This window comes from Lolium rigidum, chromosome 4 (assembly GCF_022539505.1).
Source record: "Lolium rigidum isolate FL_2022 chromosome 4, APGP_CSIRO_Lrig_0.1, whole genome shotgun sequence".
Classification (NCBI taxonomy): Eukaryota; Viridiplantae; Streptophyta; class Magnoliopsida; order Poales; family Poaceae; genus Lolium; species Lolium rigidum.
In genome coordinates, this window is record NC_061511.1 from 88,875,881 (window position 1) to 88,893,552 (window position 17,672).

Here is a 17,672-nt window from a genome sequence, read left to right on the forward strand (position 1 = left end):
AGTGATAATTGTTGTTCCTTTGGTAATGACAGTCCATGTGTTTCAGTAATATTGGATATCATTTGGCTGATTTGTCAACCAGGTGAACTGTCAAGGATAGTCGACAACCTAATAGGCAGGCGTAGAGTTTATAATCTCAGAGTAGTGTATGTAGTAAACAACATAATAGGTTCACTCTTAATCAATATATGTACAAAACGAAGTTCATGTCCTGTATGATTTTTGGGCAAAAATTGTAGAAACTGAATACCAACATTTCGTCTTCCTTATGTTCTATATCCTTGAAGATCTGAAAGAACAAAGTGATTCTGATGTTGCATAGTTATGTTAAATGAGTTTACTTGGACAAAAAATGTAGAAACTGAGTACTAACATTTGACCTTCCTTCTGCCGTTGATATCAAAGAACAGAGTGGGTCTTATGTTGTAAGGTTAAGTAATATAAGTTTATTGGTAATGTTGTCACTACCATTAGATTAAAATGTTTTTCATGTTACAAATTTATCAGGGTTCAGCCACCGAGCTGAAGTGTCATGGTTTCGCCATTCCAGGGTCCCAAGCCAGCATGTGTTCTCCAGAAGCCAGAATTTGCTTATGTATACAGCTCGGGTGATGTCGGTATGCCATGCAGTTTGCATTACCGCGACCTCTGTGCGGACTCCTGGTGTGCACAAAGATCGCTCATCTGTCTCTCAAGTATTTGTTGGTAATTTTTCATCTCAACATTGAGTTTGATCTACGCGAAATTGGATAGGCCGCAGACAAACAGTGTATACTTATCTGCTGACAGAATATGGTATGTGGTTTACTTGAACTAAATCGGAAGATTCACAAAAAACATTGGTTCATCCTGAAGTTACACTCATAGTTACAGCTTTTGCAAGTAACAGAAGTTCACAAAAATTGTTGTTTATTATGACGTTCAGAAATCTCTAGCAATTAGTTGATCACGATTAATATCACAGTATATGTTCATCCTGAAATTACTCTTCAATCTTATGGTACTATGCTCAGCTGATATTCAGGTAATTTGCTTCATCCGTGTACTATGGTATTATTTTTCCTTGACTGCAGATCTCAGTGGTGGTGACGTTACGTAAGACATGAAGGTGCATGAGGCTCTACCAGAGCCTTATGACATTCATCTGGTGGCATATAGTGCACAGCCCTTGAGCGTCTTACAAACACGAGCATGAGACATCAAGCTTCTGTCAGGAGACTTGCGCTTTTTTTCTTAATGATCTTACCATTCTTTTGAGACCGCATATATTTTAATGGCGTGTTTTCATTATAAGTGGAAATCTCTTTATCGTTACTCTGTTGGATGAGCATGCAGAGAACTTTGATGAGGACTCTGTCTGTGCAAGTTCATCGCAGGGCAGTGTCGGCATATTATTTGTAGGCATGGCTGTTGCTTACTACCCAGGTTTGTTATTCTGTACATGCAACAACACACTGCTCATAAGGCAACTCCATTTACCATTCCCTGACAAACTGCTTGCTCCGGTGCAGCAAACTGTGCTTCAAAAGCACATCTCTAGCCAGTTGGTACATAAACATTCCCATTCCGGAGGTATTTGATACATGCCAGCTATAACACACCAACTCATCAAATTGATATCTACCTTCACTATATACATGCTTAGCACACAAATGGCCACTTATTACAGATATGGGAACAGCCATATGAAGTAGAATGGCACGGATCAGATGCAAGGGCTGACCCTGTTGAGATAACATTGCATGCTTTGTGCAAAGAAGAAAGAGATTTCACTATGGTAACCTTTTAAAATTATTGATAAAATAAAACATGGAAATAGCAAAGATAACGTTGTTGCCTGCTTATCCATAAACATATCAGTTGCATTGATAATATGCAGGGAAAGTACTATAAGATGACATTTATTGTCACAGAGGTCAAGAATTCTGATGGCTGCTGTTCAGGACCTGCAAGGTATGCTGGAAAATATCCCTAATGGAAATGCTTACAGATGCACCTACAACTGCTTCTGCAAAGAAGATACGCATGGGTAAGAAACTAGGTTGTGTACACTGATGAAACCGTCCCTGCTCATATAAACAAGAAAAATAAAGAGGCCAACGTTGCCATCAGCAAGAAACACAAAAACTGCGTTGTCTACAGAAAAATCTTCCATGGCTTCTCCATCTGGCGAATCACCAAATACAACAGCAGATAGGCGCCACACCAAGCAAAGACATCATAGATGTAAGTACAAACTGGATTTGTCCATTCTCTCAGTTCCAGCTGCATAAGCTTAAAAGGGACACATATATGCCACAATGTAGATCGAATAACAACATTTTTTTCTACCGAAGGATGTCAGCTCTGTGTCTGAAAGGAAGAGAGGAAGGCCACTGCCTCAGATTCTGCATTGGCTAAGAAATAGGTCAGCAAGGCGTTCTTCCCACGCCAATAAAGACGATGTCACTTGCCAGTAAGAATAAACCTCAAAACAATGGTTATCCAGAAGCAATGCAGTTGTAAGAAAATACTCAACTTTACCTTTCTCTTCGCTTTCGCACCCACACATATCCTCACTTCCAAGAAAAGGTCAATACAGAGTGAGAATAGAAAGATTGGTTAAGGGCAGATTTCATAGACTACTACTGATCTTCTATGTGTAATATTATGGAGCTACCAACTACTCTAGACAATATGTGCTTTTGATGCATTGTGGTATGACGGAGTAGCTATGACCCATCTGTGTGTAATAACATAAGATGTAATCCAATGTTCCACAATAGCACGAAGTTATCTACCGCTCCAGCAGCAACAAGCCCTTCTGCTATGTCTTCAGTTCAGACCCATCACTTAGATGTTTCGTCACGGGCGCGGCGTGCCGCCGCGCCAATGCCTCCTAGTTGATTACTACATACTTGCATATTGCACTTGTTATATTACTTTACATTGAAAATATCCATGAGATATACATGTTATAAGTTGAAAGCAACCGCTGAAACTTAATCTTCCTTTGTGTTGCTTCAATACCTTTACTTTGATTTATTGCTTTATGAGTTAACTCTTATGCAAGACTTATTGATGCTTGTCTTGAAAGTACTATTCATGAAAAGTCTTTGTTTTATGATTCATTTGTTTACTCATGTCATTACCATTGTTTTGATCACTGCATTCATTACATGTGCTTACAATAGTATGATCAAGGTTATGATGGCATGTCACTCCAGAAATTATCTTTGTTATCGAGCAGGAACTAAGCTTGGGGATGCTGATACGTCTCCGACGTATCGATAATTTCTTATGTTCCATGCCACATTATTGGTGATATCTACATGTTTTATGCATACTTTATGTCATATTTATGCATTTTCCGGCACTAACCTATTGACGAGATGCCGAAGGGCCGATTCTCTGTTTTCTGCTGTTTTTGGTTCCGAAATCCTAGTAAGGAAATATTCTCGGAATCGGACGAAATCAATGCCTAGCATCCTATTTTTCCACGAAGCTTCCGAACACCCGAGAGCCACCGGAGGGGAGCCCCGGTGGGCCCGGATGATAGGGTGGCGCGGCCGAGCTAGGGCCCGCGCCCCCTATTGTGACACCACCTCGTCAGCCCTCCGACTCCGCCTCTTCGCCTATTTAAAGGTCCCTGACCTAAAACCTCGACACGATACGGGAAAAGCCACGGTACGAGAAACCTTCCAGAGCCGCCGCCATCGCGAAGCCAAGATCTGGGGGACAGGAGTCTCTGTTCCGGCACGCCGCCGGGACGGGGAAGTGCCCCCGAAGGCTCCTCCATCGACACCACCGCCATCTCCATCAACGCTGCTCGTCTCCCATGAGGAGGGAGTAGTTCTCCATCGAGGCTCGGGGCTGTACCGGTAGCTATGTGGTTAATCTCTCTCCTATGTGCTTCAATACAATAATCTCATGAGCTGCCTTACATGATTGAGATTCATATGATGATGCTTGTAATCTAGATGTCATTATGCTAGTCAAGTGGGTTTTACTTATGTGATCTCCGCAGACTCCTTGTCCCACGTGTGTAAAGGTGACAAGTGTGTGCACCGTGTGGGTCTCTTAGGCTATATTTCACATAATACTTATTCACTCGTTATGAATGGCATAGTGAAGTGCTTATTTATATCCCTTTATGATTGCAATGTGTTTTGTATCACAATATATCTGCGTGCTACTCTAGTGATGTTATTAAAGTAGTTTATTCCTCCCGCACGGTGTAATGGTGACAAGTGTGTGCATCGTGTAGTACTTGGCGTAGGCTATGATTGTGATCTCTTGTAGATTATGAAGTTAACTATTGCTATGATAGTATTGATGTGATCTATTCCTCCTTTCGTAGTGTGAAGGTGACAAGTGTGCATGCTATGTTAGTACTTGCTTTGGTTATGTTGATCTGTTATGCACTCTAAGGTTATTTAAATATGAACATTGAATATTGTGGAGCTTGTTAACTCCGGCATTGAGGGTTTGTGTAATCCTACACAGTTAGTGGTGTTCATCATCCAACAAGAGGGTGTAGAGTCTAGCATCTATCTATTTATTCTGTTATGTGATCAATGTTGAGAGTGTCCACTAGTGAAAGTATGATCCCTAGGCCTTGTTCCTAAATATCGCTATCGCTGCTTGTTTACTCGTTTTACCGCATCTTTACTTCCCGCAATATTACTACCATCAACCGCACGCCAGCAAGCACTTTTCCGGCGCCGTTACTACTTGCTCATATTCATTCATACCACTTGTATTTCACTATCTCTTCGCCGAACTAGTGCACCTATTAGGTGTGTTGGGGACATAAGAGACTTCTTGCTTTGTGGTTGCGGTGGTTGCATGAGAGGGATATCTTTGACCTCTTCCTCCCTGAGTTCGATAAACCTTGGGTGATCCACTTAAGGGAAACTTGCTGCTGTTCTACAAACCTCTGCTCTTGGAGGCCCAACACTGTCTACAAGAATAGAAGCACCCGTAGACATCAATGCCACGGGCAGTATAGCGGGAATGTAGAGGGATGCATTGTCAGTCTTGAGGCAGTTGCATCAAAGGATCTGAGGATTTGGCATTCTTTCTTTGGCATGAATGGTTCCTACAATGACATCAACATGCTCCATCACTCTCATGTATTCTCCAGGCTTGTTGAAGGCAATGCTAGCTCCAATGGTTCACTATGAGATCAATGGCAATGCATATGATAAGACATATATTATCTAGCTGATGGCATCTATCCAAACTGAGCCACACTAGTGACGATGACTCGTGATCCTCAACTGGAGAAAACGAAGAGGTTTGCCAAGCACCAAGAGATACATGTAGTATAGATGTGGAGCGGGCATTTGGTGTGCTTCAAATTCGGTGGCTATTGTTCGTCACCGTACTAGAACATGGAACCTTCAGACCATGTGGGAGGTGATGACATGTCATGTGATCATGCACAACATGATCGTTGAGCAAGAGAGTGATGAGAGTCTCCATGGCCAAGGATGGCAATTTCACGGCGACTTTGGTTGAGTCGCAGCCTGGGGCATTCATCGTTCCATGAGTTCCTCCCTATATATGTCGAGCTCTGTGATATCCATATTCACGAAGACCTTCAAACGGACATTGTTAAGCATTAATGGGCAATGGCAGGCCATGAGACGAATGAGGAGTATTTTTATATTTTAATTATGAGCTATGTTCTTTATTTTCCTGCACTACATTGCATGTGAACTATGTCGTTTATTTGGATGTAAGAAGGCTATTTAAGTTTATCTGATTGAAACGTTTGAGGAGATTGTGTTGAAAATGGGGTGAAATAAATCAAAATGGTCCGGCTATACCAAAATGTGTCGGGCCACTTGGGTTACCCCCTCCCGACCCAAACAGGCGAACATGACCGGACGCCATTCTGGTGTTTGTGGGCCGACCTGAACGGACAATAAAAGATACATTAGGTGTTCGCAATTCGTCGAGCCGCTCGAGAGGTGCGCGTTTGGTTGTTTCGCGGATGTTTCCCGTATTTACTTGGGAAAACAGGACATTTGGTTACCCACGGAAAATTGTTTCTCTACATCGCATGCTTCTTCAATCAGCCAGAGGTTGTATCTCAGATCGGGCATTCTAGTGAGCCAACTTGTTTTTGTGTTAGGTGTGGAAATGTTGCCTCGAGCTCGTGCAAGGGGGGATGGCGGGAGGTCACGCGTGTCCATGGAAAAATGGCGAGAGAAGTTCGATCACCTACCGCTGATTCACACCACCTATTTACACTATTGTGCCTCACCGCCAAATCTCGCGCCACCATTGTTCCTCATTCGAGCTCTTCTTTCACGGAAGCTTCCTTACCGACGAGCAGGTAAGAGACACCATCTAGTCTAGCCGGTGGAGCTCCCCTGCGGCAAGTTTTCTTCCTCCACTTCCCCGTGATGTCATCTTCCTCATCTGATGGTCTAAGTGTTGTGAGTAGCATCGAACCCTAGCTCTGGTGCCTTAGATCTATGAGCATACGGTAGTTAAGATTTCTTAGCTTTGGTAGTTTAGATAACGTTAGCTTTTATAGTAGATTCTGCAACACTTGCTTGAAGATGTAGTGTGTGTGGAAGGGGTAGATTGATGTTTTGTGGTATTGTTGGTTGCATTGTCTGGAGTCCATGTATAAGCGTGAGTTGGTACGAGGGTTGGTTCTGACATGTATAGTTCTTCTCCTTGTGCCACCAATCCGCTTATACATGCCAACAAGCAACAAAGAGCAATTAATATGCTTGAACGTTTTTCGTTGTTCTTCTTCATAGAGCTTGTTAAATTTTTAAATGTGTTGGCTGTGTTACGAGTTCGATAGTATGTTGGAAGTTGCATGATTACCATTGTTCTTATACTATGGTACCCTAATTTGTGCTACATGAGAAGGAAAACTCGCATCATCTAGGTAAACTCAAGTTGTTTGTGTTGCCGCTTTGATATTTCCCGGTGCCTGATAGGTACTGCCCAATTCGGAAGAAGAACATCATGACATGGTCATCTGCTCTATTGACATCCATCCTCAATAGGGTATATCAGGTCATCAAGAATGGGGTCCCAATGGATAAGTTTAGGCTGAAGGACCTTAAAGTTGTTGTAGAGGATGTTTTCAAATTGGTGGGCGTTGATTTTCCGCGGAGCAGTATAAGCATTTGAGCCATTGGAGAGCAAGGTGGGTTCAGGTCCTCAAGCTCGGAAGACTTGAGGATGTGCATTGGGTGGAGGAGACAACAACAATCACGATGAACGACGATGTGCACTTTGGCCACATCAAGGTTGGAACATTCACTTCTTCCTTAGCTCAAATGACCAAGAACTAACTAATTGTATTCTAACATAGGATAACACAAATAACACTGATTTCACCAACAAGCCCATTGAAAACTATGCTCAGATGAAGATCATCTTCGTTGGTCATATTCCCAAAGCGCCAATCTTTCCAATTGTGGTACATTATGCTCTCAACCACCTCATGGAGCACAAAACACATGTCACTAGGTATCTTAAGATGACCGCTAAGTGGAGAATGCGTTGGTTTACGGACTTCTTGAGGGAGCACTACCTGTGAGGAGCCAGCTTACAGGCTGGTGTTGGTGGTGATGATAATGCACATTTTAGGAGTAGCTAAGCTTGATGAAAACTAATGTCATGTCTATACATTTTGTGAGGTGATATGTACCTCTCGGTTAATGAACTTAACTCGTGGTGCAACACTAACGTCCTGACTGTGTTTCACTGCTACTACTATATTAGTTCTACTAATTATGTGATATATTAGTTGTTCTTGAATTGCAATTGTCTAAAACACATTTTCTGTCATCGTCTCCAAGCTAGGTAAGCTCACCACACCGTATCAGAGAAACTGCATGTAACCAAACGACACCAAACGACAAACGGCTTGAGATTGGCTTCTGAGGGCATGTGCATTAGTTTCGACGGCTGCTATCTGCAAGGTCCCTCCAGATCAGCAGTAGACATCAGTAAAAATACTCTCTACAATGGGTCGTCTATTGGTCTATCTATAGCACCGCATATTCTGGAGATTCTGTTAACGAACTGGCAAATATTTCTTTGTAGCCCGGTGCGGTTTTAACTGGATAAAGCCCACGATAAGCGACGTACCCCATACAATGGCAAAGAAGCAGTCGCTAAGGTGCGCGTTTTACGGGAATCGATCGTCTGTATTCCTACAGACGGGCATCTTCTCTCTCTTTTACCTCTCTCTTCCACGTCATGTAAAATTCCTACGTGGCAGGTATTACAGACAGCTGATGTCATCTGTTGTACATGCCCTGATATGATGAGAAAATTTTTTGACAACCAAACCAGTGGCAAAACATGAACCGAACTAGTGGTAAACCTTGGAGCTTGCATTCTCCCATTCAGCTTGGCCAGAGACAAGCTCCCCATATGCCCAAAATCGCTGCGAACAACCGAACACAGCCGTAGCAACCTACTTCATTCTTAGAGCTGCTCCAGCCAGGGTATAGAACAATTTTACCCAGGCATGAGTGCAATCCAACATGCCCATGTTACCTCAGCCATCGACAAATTTTGATGTTGAGATTAAGACGTCTGCTGCACACACAACACTACAACATCTCTACATCAAGGATCATGTGGCCATCGAGAAGTATCACAGTTAAGCTTATGAGTCACACAGCAGTTCAATGACGTGAGGTCAGATCAGGTAAAAGGGAATATCAGCAGCCAACCAGAGCAGCACTGTGCCAACATATGTACATGGTTTCTGCTTGCTTGCACTAATTAAAGGCTCGTTTCGAATAACCCCTACTTGGCCTAATCTGATGCATAGTACTAACAAAAGGATCAGGATTCAGGATGACCACATTGGCCGGCGTAGACACGTAGTATTCTGAGTGATTCTAACTGCAAATAACACATTCATCATCCAAACAGAGATTCATTTCCTTCAGAGGAACTGTTGAAGCCATGGATTACTGGCTGCATCTTTCTCGAACTCGGATTTCAATTTGGCGACCATCTCCATGGCCTTGCTCCCATCCATCTCATCTAGAGGCAGTGCAGCAAAATCCTCCAACAGAAGCCGAGCCCGAGCAGCTCCCCTGGTCACATCATCTGGGCTAAACACCCTTTTGCGCTTCGATCCAACCTGCAAGCGACGACACTCAATCAGGAAGAGGGTACTAGTTCCAGAAATGCCGTTAGGACTGCTCAATCCACTGGCTATCTTTGTGATGATGTTTCCTAATCACATAATTTTAACATAAACGAGCGTTCACCTAGGAAACAGTCATGAAATGGGAAAGGAGGAAGAAACAATACACATTTTAATTCTTATTGAAAAGAAGATACATCATGTATGTCAACACTAACTAAATTGCACATACCTCATCACTGCGTTCATCGCTCAAGTTTGGTGCAGTAGAGAAGTCTTCTAACTCTTCTGCTTTGCTTTTCGCAAGAGCAATGACAGCTTCTGGAAAATTAGCAAATTCCGCAACATGGATACCAAAACTTTGGTCACAGGCACCAGGTTCAACCTGCAAAAAGGAAGGGAGGGAGGCATTTAGTAAACTTATACTTCAGAATGTGGGTCAGAATTTCACAGCGCAGGGTACCTTATAAAGCATAGTCAACTTCCGACTTGATGGGTCTATATGTGCACCCACATGATAATTTGCAATTCCCAAATCTGGAACATGTTGGTTCTGATCACCATTTCTATTTGCTAATGCAGTTAATTCATGAAAATGGGTAGCAAATAATGCAGGTGCCTTCGTCACTTCCACAAGATGCTCACAGATAGCCCATGCAAGACCTGATTAATTAAATGCAACAGTCCAAAATATGAGTGAGATTTCCGGTTACAATAAAATATTATACTGTAGTACTGGTGGTAATCACAAAGCAACTGTTAAAATGATGCAGCTTAATTATTAACCAAGGTTCACTGACTAGTATAACTGTCAAGAAAACGGAAGAGGAAAATACTTGTGCCAAGGGTGCATACACTGAATAGTCCAACAGATAAATCTAAGCAATTGCAGAGTGTAAAATATGCATTGTCAGTAGAATAAAAAGTTTACAATGGAGAATGCTTAGTTTAAAGCAAGATGCAGTAAATATCATTTTAGAAGTTAATAAAACTGTAAAATACATAACGTAAAATATTTAGTTCAAATCAAGTTGTAGCAAATATGGTTCTAAAAACTAATACTTCAAAACTATAGTAGGAAACAAAGATGCAAACTGCAGATGCTCATCTAATCTTAGGTCCAAACACGTTAAAGAAGAAGTAGGAAGACAGAAATCAAGAAATGTTCAAGTCGAACCAAATCCATCATATGTGAAAATACTTGTGCCAAGGGTGCATACACTGAATAGTCCAACACATAAATCTAAGCAATTGCAGAGTGTAAAATATGCATTGTCAATAGAATAAAACGTTTAAAGTGGAGAATGCTTAGTTTAAAGCAAGATGCAGTAAATAGCATTTTAGAAGTTAATAAAACTGTAGAATACCAAACGTAAAATACTTAGTTCAAATCAAGTTGCAGCAAATATGATTCTAAAAACTAATATTGCAAAACTATAGTAGGAAACAAAGATGCAAACTGCAGATGCTCATCTAATCTTAGGTCCAAACATGTTAACGAAGTAGGAAGACAGAAATCAAGAAATGTTTGAGACGAACCAAATCCATCATATGTGGAAGTTCCACGTCCCAACTCATCGATAATTATAAGGGACTTCTCAGATGCACCTTTCAAGATGGACGCTGTTTCAAGCATTTCTTGCATAAAGGTGGAAACACCACGGAGCTGCCAACAAAATACAAAACAAATTAGATATAAATTTAAGGTTTGGCAGAACTACATAGACAGCCTGTTAAAAAAATGACAATTTTTTACCTACAATATCCCCAGCACCAGTAATTGGTCAAATTTAAATAGGTAACATTTATAAAGATTTACATGTCATTGACAGTTTGACATGTGAACTCCTCTCTCCCTGCACTACTACTAGGTTACTCTGCCATTTATGTGACAATAAAATTGTCGAACTGTCTTAGCCCTCCCTTCTTTACCAAGACTGAAACTAAGAAGATCCTGAGTATTTTGTTCCTCTTTTTTGGTTGTCAGGATATCCTGAATGAGGCAGGCAATATTTTCTAACTTCAAGATTATGCCAAACTACCTAGACCGGAGCCTGTTCAAAAGTAACACAGGTTTCGACCTAAAACACCCCCAGCACCAGTTAAAACTAGATGGGTAACATCTATACAGACTACAGTCATTGACAATTTGACATATGAGATCCCCTTTTCACTCGTCTACTAGGTTACTCTGCCAATTGTGTCTGTACATGTTTCACGTCATAGGCCGAAGCCTGTTCAAAACAGCAAATTTCAGCATCCCTTTGGAAAATATCCAAACCACCAGTATGAGGAGTACCCTCCCAAAAAATCATTCCAAAAAAATTTAGTGCACTTCAATAAGACTGGAAGCCTTATATGATTTACCCACTCCATCAATTAAAGCAAACATTTGCGTCAACGAGACAGTTTTGCCCTCTCATGCCTTTGATGTGTTTATTGTAGTTACAACTCTTACCAAATTAAACAAAAAAGAGTCATGTCATGTGTGCCACCGCCAAGACACCACCATGGCTTCCCCTCACTGACACTAGATCTCCCTTGCTGATCCCTCCTAGAGCCCTGTCACGTCCCCCACACAGTGTTGCCAGCTATCAATGCTACATCTCAACCTAAAACTGCATCTGGGCACTGCCACGCTGGTGGAGTCAGAATCTAGGATGTGACGGGTGGCAACCTGGGATCCTTACACAATGAAGGTACCTGTCCGACGAAAGTACGCAAGCAGCGGCCAGTCTCTTTTGACTGGGTATAGAAATCTAGTTCAACCACATGAAATAGGGGTATTTGGGCCTTCTAATGCCCTTAGTATTTTACAGATAGAAAAAACAGAAAGCAAGGGAATGTGAAAAATAAAACGGTGAAACTTTGGATGGTTTTAGTGTGTACAAAACTCTTTGGGTGTGATTTCCCTCAACACATGTTGTTCCATTGTGATGGAATTGGAACCATTATTTTAACGCGATTTCATCTAAAGCAGGAATTAAAATAAATTATATCTTCTTCCAGGAACCCTTAACCAATATTGCAAATGTGTGGCTCACCTACTTCGTGTATTTCAGTCCAGTGTGCATGCCTCTGTAGCTAGCAAACTTTGAACCAACATCTAAAAGAGCAAATATGCTGCAGTTTACTAGATTCTAACAGAAGCATAAAAGAAACTTACAACCAAAAGCAATTTCCAACAAAAACTTCAGAATAAAAAGCTTGACAACTGAACCAACTTACTTGGCAATCACCAGCACCAACACGAGCAAAAATACAATCTCTCACACTGATGCTTGCCTGATCACAAGGAACAAAGGAACCAACTTGTGCCATCAAGATATTTACACCAACCTGGTTCCAAAATGAAAAGGGCTTCAGATAAGATGATAAAATGAAGAATTACAAGAGAACATTTGTAGCCAAAGGCAACATGTGTTATGTCAAGCTGTCAACTAATATGCTATGAAATAAACAAAACAAGAGATTTAAGAAAATTATAAAAGGATCAAGAAAGCAGGTCGGCAAGTCTTTGGTTTTAGAGTCATATGGGAGCGACCTGAGTAAATTTGGTTTGCTTTGACTTGTCAAAAATACTAATCAAGATCTGTTTTAGATGGATCCTTTTGTTGCTAGAATCTAAAACTACACCTATTAAGGATCTAGGGTCAATGTATCTCCATGAGAGAAAGAACCCAAATCCTAACAATCCTTATCTAAGGTGATATTACTTTATCCTACCTAACTAGCCTAAACTGCATGCAATTGGTAATATATGAAACCATGTCTAGGAGGAACTAGACACTTTTTTGATATAGTAGAAGCGGAACTTGGCGTGACAATTCCGGAATTTGTCCCTGACAGGAATCGAACTCCGGTCGTTGGGGTGCGCCACTGCGACCCCAACCACTAGGCTAAGCCCACGTCGTCGCAATTGGTAATTAAGATGAAGGTAATCCTATCTTTCTGTGTGTGCTGTCTGACATATGCATGTGGCAGCCCACATGATAACATAACACCCCTCTTCGTAACACATCTCTTCCTCAAGCTGTCTGCTGGGGCCACGTACAAAGACCTTGATGACCCAACCACCAAATATTGATGAGCAGCCTACATGACAACCCTCTCAGTCTCACTATGTAGACTACAGTTGATTTGAAAAACCTCCCCATATCCTTTATTGGCCAATTCTTCAGTTTCACTAAATTTGTAGAAATGGATCAAATAATTTTGTGCAGCTGCATCTCATGGTTCCAGCCTTACCCTTATTACTTATTATCAGAGAGTATTATGTGCTTATATCAGCATGCAATGCAGCCACTCATAATTACTAGTATGCATAATGCACTATACTGGCCTGCTATCAATGACACCAATAAACTTATTTATCATCCAAAGTACCAAAAACTTTTCAGCAAATGGTAAAAAAATCAAAAACATGCATGCATGTCAAACAGATGCCTTCAATAAATTGCCCTTGATGTTCTTATAAAAGTGCAATGACCTGTCGTATAAAGGTTGATTTTCCGCCCATGTTTGGTCCGGTGATGATCTGAAACCAACTTTTCCCTCTCACCTATTAAGAAGCATTTGAAGCATCACAAACCTCAGTAACTAAGTTCTGAAATGATGAATGTAATTTAAAGATATGCTTACCAAAGTGCAATCATTTGGTATAAAGTTAACACCATCTTGGGCCTCCAGACAAGGATGTCGACTACCTTGCAGAATAATATCTCCTTCCTCCTGTATTAAGTTTGCAGGATTAGAACTGTAGCGCAAAAATCATAGTGAAATTGCTCCTTTTAGAAGGGTGTTAGATAATATTCCTTACAGATGTTGTGATGTCTGGTCTTACATAAGGAACTGGGCAGCTTGTTGCCAAATCAGCAAAACTTTGCAAAACATCCAACTCGGATATTATTGCAGAAAAATTCTCAAATACCTGCATAAAGAATTTAAGATCTGTTAGAATCACAATGACAAACAAACAAACAAAAGGTAACTACAAAAAAATGTCTAAATGTACCTCTGAGAAGGTGCATGAAACTTGCACTACATCATCGACAATCGTTTTCTGACAACTGGCGTATTCACTGAACAGTGCCTGGTATTGGTCACCTAGCTTTTTAAGCTTAGTGCTTGTAAACTTCACACCATCTTTACGAGTTTCTATGATAATGTAGTTACTCGTAAGCTTTTTCCTGACTTTCTGCTCATCTTTTTTTGAGATTCTGAACACATGTCCAAATGGCCCTTTCTCTATCTTCAACTTATCAACGGAAAGATCTAGATCAGTGGCGGTATGCTTGTGCAAGTTGCTTATTTTATTTTCAACATCAGAAAGCTCATTCTTCAGCACAGCAAGATCAGAAGAATATAGGGGAGATATCCTGTACTCGCCATTGTCAACTTGCTCGAGGTCAATAGCTGTCTCGACAAGAGTAGCAAACTTGCCATACCGATTCTCTGCCAGCCACTCTTCTAAAGAGCTAAGGAACCTTGTGTTTACCAATGTAGAAAATTGTCCATTGTATTGTTGAAGAACATTCTTGATATATGAGATTCTACGGCAGGACTGCATAAATGTGATTTAAAATATTGAAATTTTTAGTTGAGCAAGTAGATTCAAAAAGGGAAAAAATGAAAAAGGACACACATCTATGTAAATAGATAAACAGCTTTTGATTTCATATGTGTTAAAGGGGGTTGTATTTTACTAGAAGCACATACAGATATACCGCAAAGATGCAGCAACACAAGCACTAGAAAGGTTCAATGCCTTCTTTCAAAAATATGTTATAGGAACCTTATACTAACTGCTAAGAAGCCAATATGACATTGTGATAAGTATATCTGCGTACACATTTTAGCCAAGCAACCATCTTTGCAACAAAATAACTGTAGGTAGAAGCGAATACCTGGTAGAGCTTAACAACAGGCTGCAGGTTGGCTGATTTTCTCCGGAGAGCATGTGTTAGGCGGTCAATATCAGATATCCTTTTAAGTTGTTGCCTAAGACCCTGACGAAGCTCCGGGTCTTCTGCAAAAGCCTGAACCATATCTAATCTGTTATTAATTTCGTTTACATCTAGCAAAGGTTGTTTCAGCCAGCTGTTAAGTAACCGCTTTCCCATCCCAGCAGTGCAAGTTCTGTTCATCAAACCAAACAAACTAAAATTCTTGTTTACATCAGTTTTCCCTTCAGCAATATTCAATGCTCGCACCGCGGCAGAATCAAGTCGCATGTAGCGGTCCAAATTGTATTTCTCAATTGTGTAATTTCCATAGTTAGTATCATCTGCTAGCAACTCAGCATATGATACTAAAGCTCCAAGGGCACCCAAAGCAAAGTCAAACTGAGATAGGAGGTCACGAACTGGCTCAACAGAACCCCTGATTATTCTACCAAGATCCTGCACAAGATCTCTTGATTTAAATTCAGCCTTCTTCCTTTCGGTCAGTAGAACACTGCAGTTACTAATAGCATCCTGAAGAGGCTGCAAATCAATTGATTTGTCAAAATCTGCTGGAAGAAGACACTCCTTGCAGCCTAATGCAACCAGGGCTGATTCAACATTTGTGAATCGATTATCTTCAGGGAACTCAGCCAACCCAAGCTTCCGGTTGGTCATATCCACAAAACTAAGCCCTACATACAGCTGACTTTCACGGACGACAGGAAACAATGCAACAGTAACCGGAGAATCTTGCATGTCATTGTTTGCAAACAGAATATCTTCAAAACTGCCAATGTTTCCAGGTGTTCCAGATTTTGCTAACCTCCAACTTGACCCACTTCCCTCATAGAGCTCCAGTGTATGGTCTGTCCTCTCTAGCAAAAGGTTGCGTGCAATGGTTTCAAACATAGCCCTGCTCACACTGACACTTGAGATTCCATCAGAGCTACTGCCTAGTTGGCGTAAGGCGGTCATTGTGTGATAGTACGCCTTTGCAATAAACGTAGCATTTTCACCATGAGCGGTGTAATAATCCTGGTGAAACAATTAAGCTTTAGTTTACAGTATCCCCAGCACTTTGATGCATATGAGTAAGCAAAGTTTAAATATTCTTAAGATCAAACAGTAAAGATTTAGCCCTGTGTGAGGATGGTATAGCTCAAGAGTTGTAACTTCTACACAATAAAGACAACTTTCTTACGATATAGGGACTCGTAACAAGTATTTAAAAAAGATCTGGAACAACCATGTATATATTAAAATTGTTTGTCAACAAAGACCCATACATTTGAATGAACTACCTAATTGCACATAAAGGTAGAAGCCAAAGCCTTTCCTAAGGCTCTCTGCAGCATTACTGTAATACCCTATAACACTCGTAAGATGAATCATTTCTGAAAATTCAGCCGCACATGATTGCATTTCAACAAACTAGAAATGGTATCCTACAAGAACTTTTTTTACGAAATATCTAGCACCGAAGAAATCTAGTACTGCATTTATGCCAAACAGGGACTAAATTTGCAGCCTCCATTAGTGGCCCACTTTTGTAGTGAATGGAATTTTTTGATAACAGGTCAACATAGCATGGCAACTGGAACTACTATGAACTTCACGAACTTTGGTCAAGGTAAGATCAAAATTTGCACATGATGCCTAAATTATTTCACATAAATGATTTACCTAAATATCCAACAAATTAAACAAACACCAAGAGCCTTATATAACGATCATCTGTAATAGGTATTCCCTCATATATCAGCTAAAGAAGTATTATGTCACATTTTAACTACTCGCTGGTTTTGTTTGCGGAATTAATCAGCAAGAAACAAATACCGGCCCACATCTACATACACGTAGTGCTACAAGAAAAGAACCGCAACATTGATGTCGAAGCACTTACCCGGCGGTCGAAGAGACGGATGGCCCGAGGATCCTACAGCGGCCAAAACAAAACAAAAAATCAGAAAAACATCACCCCAAACAGTCACCAGAAATCGAGAAAAGGGTAAGATAAATGTGGGTCGGGAAGAGAGGCACCTTGGGCAACTTCTTGAAGAAGGAGATGAAACCCTGCGCTTGCCTCGCATCTACCCAACCATGGAACCAATCAGGAAAAAGGGGAAGCCAAACCCTAACGCAGACGGAAAATACGGAACAAAGCAAGAAGCGCGAGCGCGAGCGCACGCACCTAGCTTGAGCTCCGGGAGCTTGCCCCCCTCCGGCAGGAAGTCGTCGCCGTCCATATGGGTGCCGAACGCCGCCGGGAGAGGGAGGGGTGGTGGTGCAGACGAGGTGCTCGGCGGAATGTGTGCGCGCGCGGGCGGCGGGAAAAGTTGGGGGTTTTAGCGGGAGAGGCGAGCGGCGAGCGCGCGTGTGAGATGGGGATTTGGCGCCAGAAAGAAAGAGTGGGGCTTTGTGGTTGTGGAGGAGCGGCGAGGCTGCGGGAATCGAGGAGACTGGGGTCGCCCCTGGAATGCGCACTCGGGAGCCGGGTCGGAGCTGACCCCGACCTGTGCACGACATGACATTATCTTTTTTTGAAACTCGGTACAATGCACTGCTCGTACATACTAGTAGTATATACATATATTTATCCC

The 17,672-nt window shown here is 41.5% G+C and overlaps 1 protein-coding gene and 1 long non-coding RNA gene across 3 annotated transcripts; one reads left to right on the top strand and one right to left on the bottom strand.

The window, feature by feature from the left end:
• Positions 1-705: 705 nt before the first annotated feature.
• Positions 706-2,797, top strand: LOC124650493. 2 transcript variants are annotated; one of them, XR_006987020.1, is made up of 5 exons: positions 706-1,425; positions 1,512-1,572; positions 1,670-1,777; positions 1,880-2,226; positions 2,337-2,797. It is a non-coding gene; the product is annotated as an uncharacterized LOC124650493 (long non-coding RNA). The 2 variants fall into 2 exon arrangements; XR_006987019.1 differs by having other exon boundaries at positions 1,512-1,777.
• A 5,810-nt stretch (positions 2,798-8,607) lies between these two features.
• Positions 8,608-17,366, bottom strand: LOC124649469 (DNA mismatch repair protein MSH2). The gene is made up of 13 exons (XM_047189096.1): positions 17,264-17,366; positions 17,113-17,162; positions 16,976-17,008; positions 15,034-16,107; positions 14,142-14,690; positions 13,947-14,057; positions 13,769-13,858; positions 13,617-13,688; positions 12,356-12,466; positions 10,667-10,793; positions 9,591-9,790; positions 9,360-9,512; positions 8,608-9,121 (listed from the first exon to the last, which is right to left on the bottom strand). The coding sequence occupies exons 1-13, from the start codon at positions 17,316-17,318 to the stop codon at positions 8,921-8,923; spliced, it is 2,826 nt and encodes a 941-aa protein (XP_047045052.1). The 5' UTR covers positions 17,319-17,366; the 3' UTR covers positions 8,608-8,920.
• Positions 17,367-17,672: the final 306 nt, after the last annotated feature.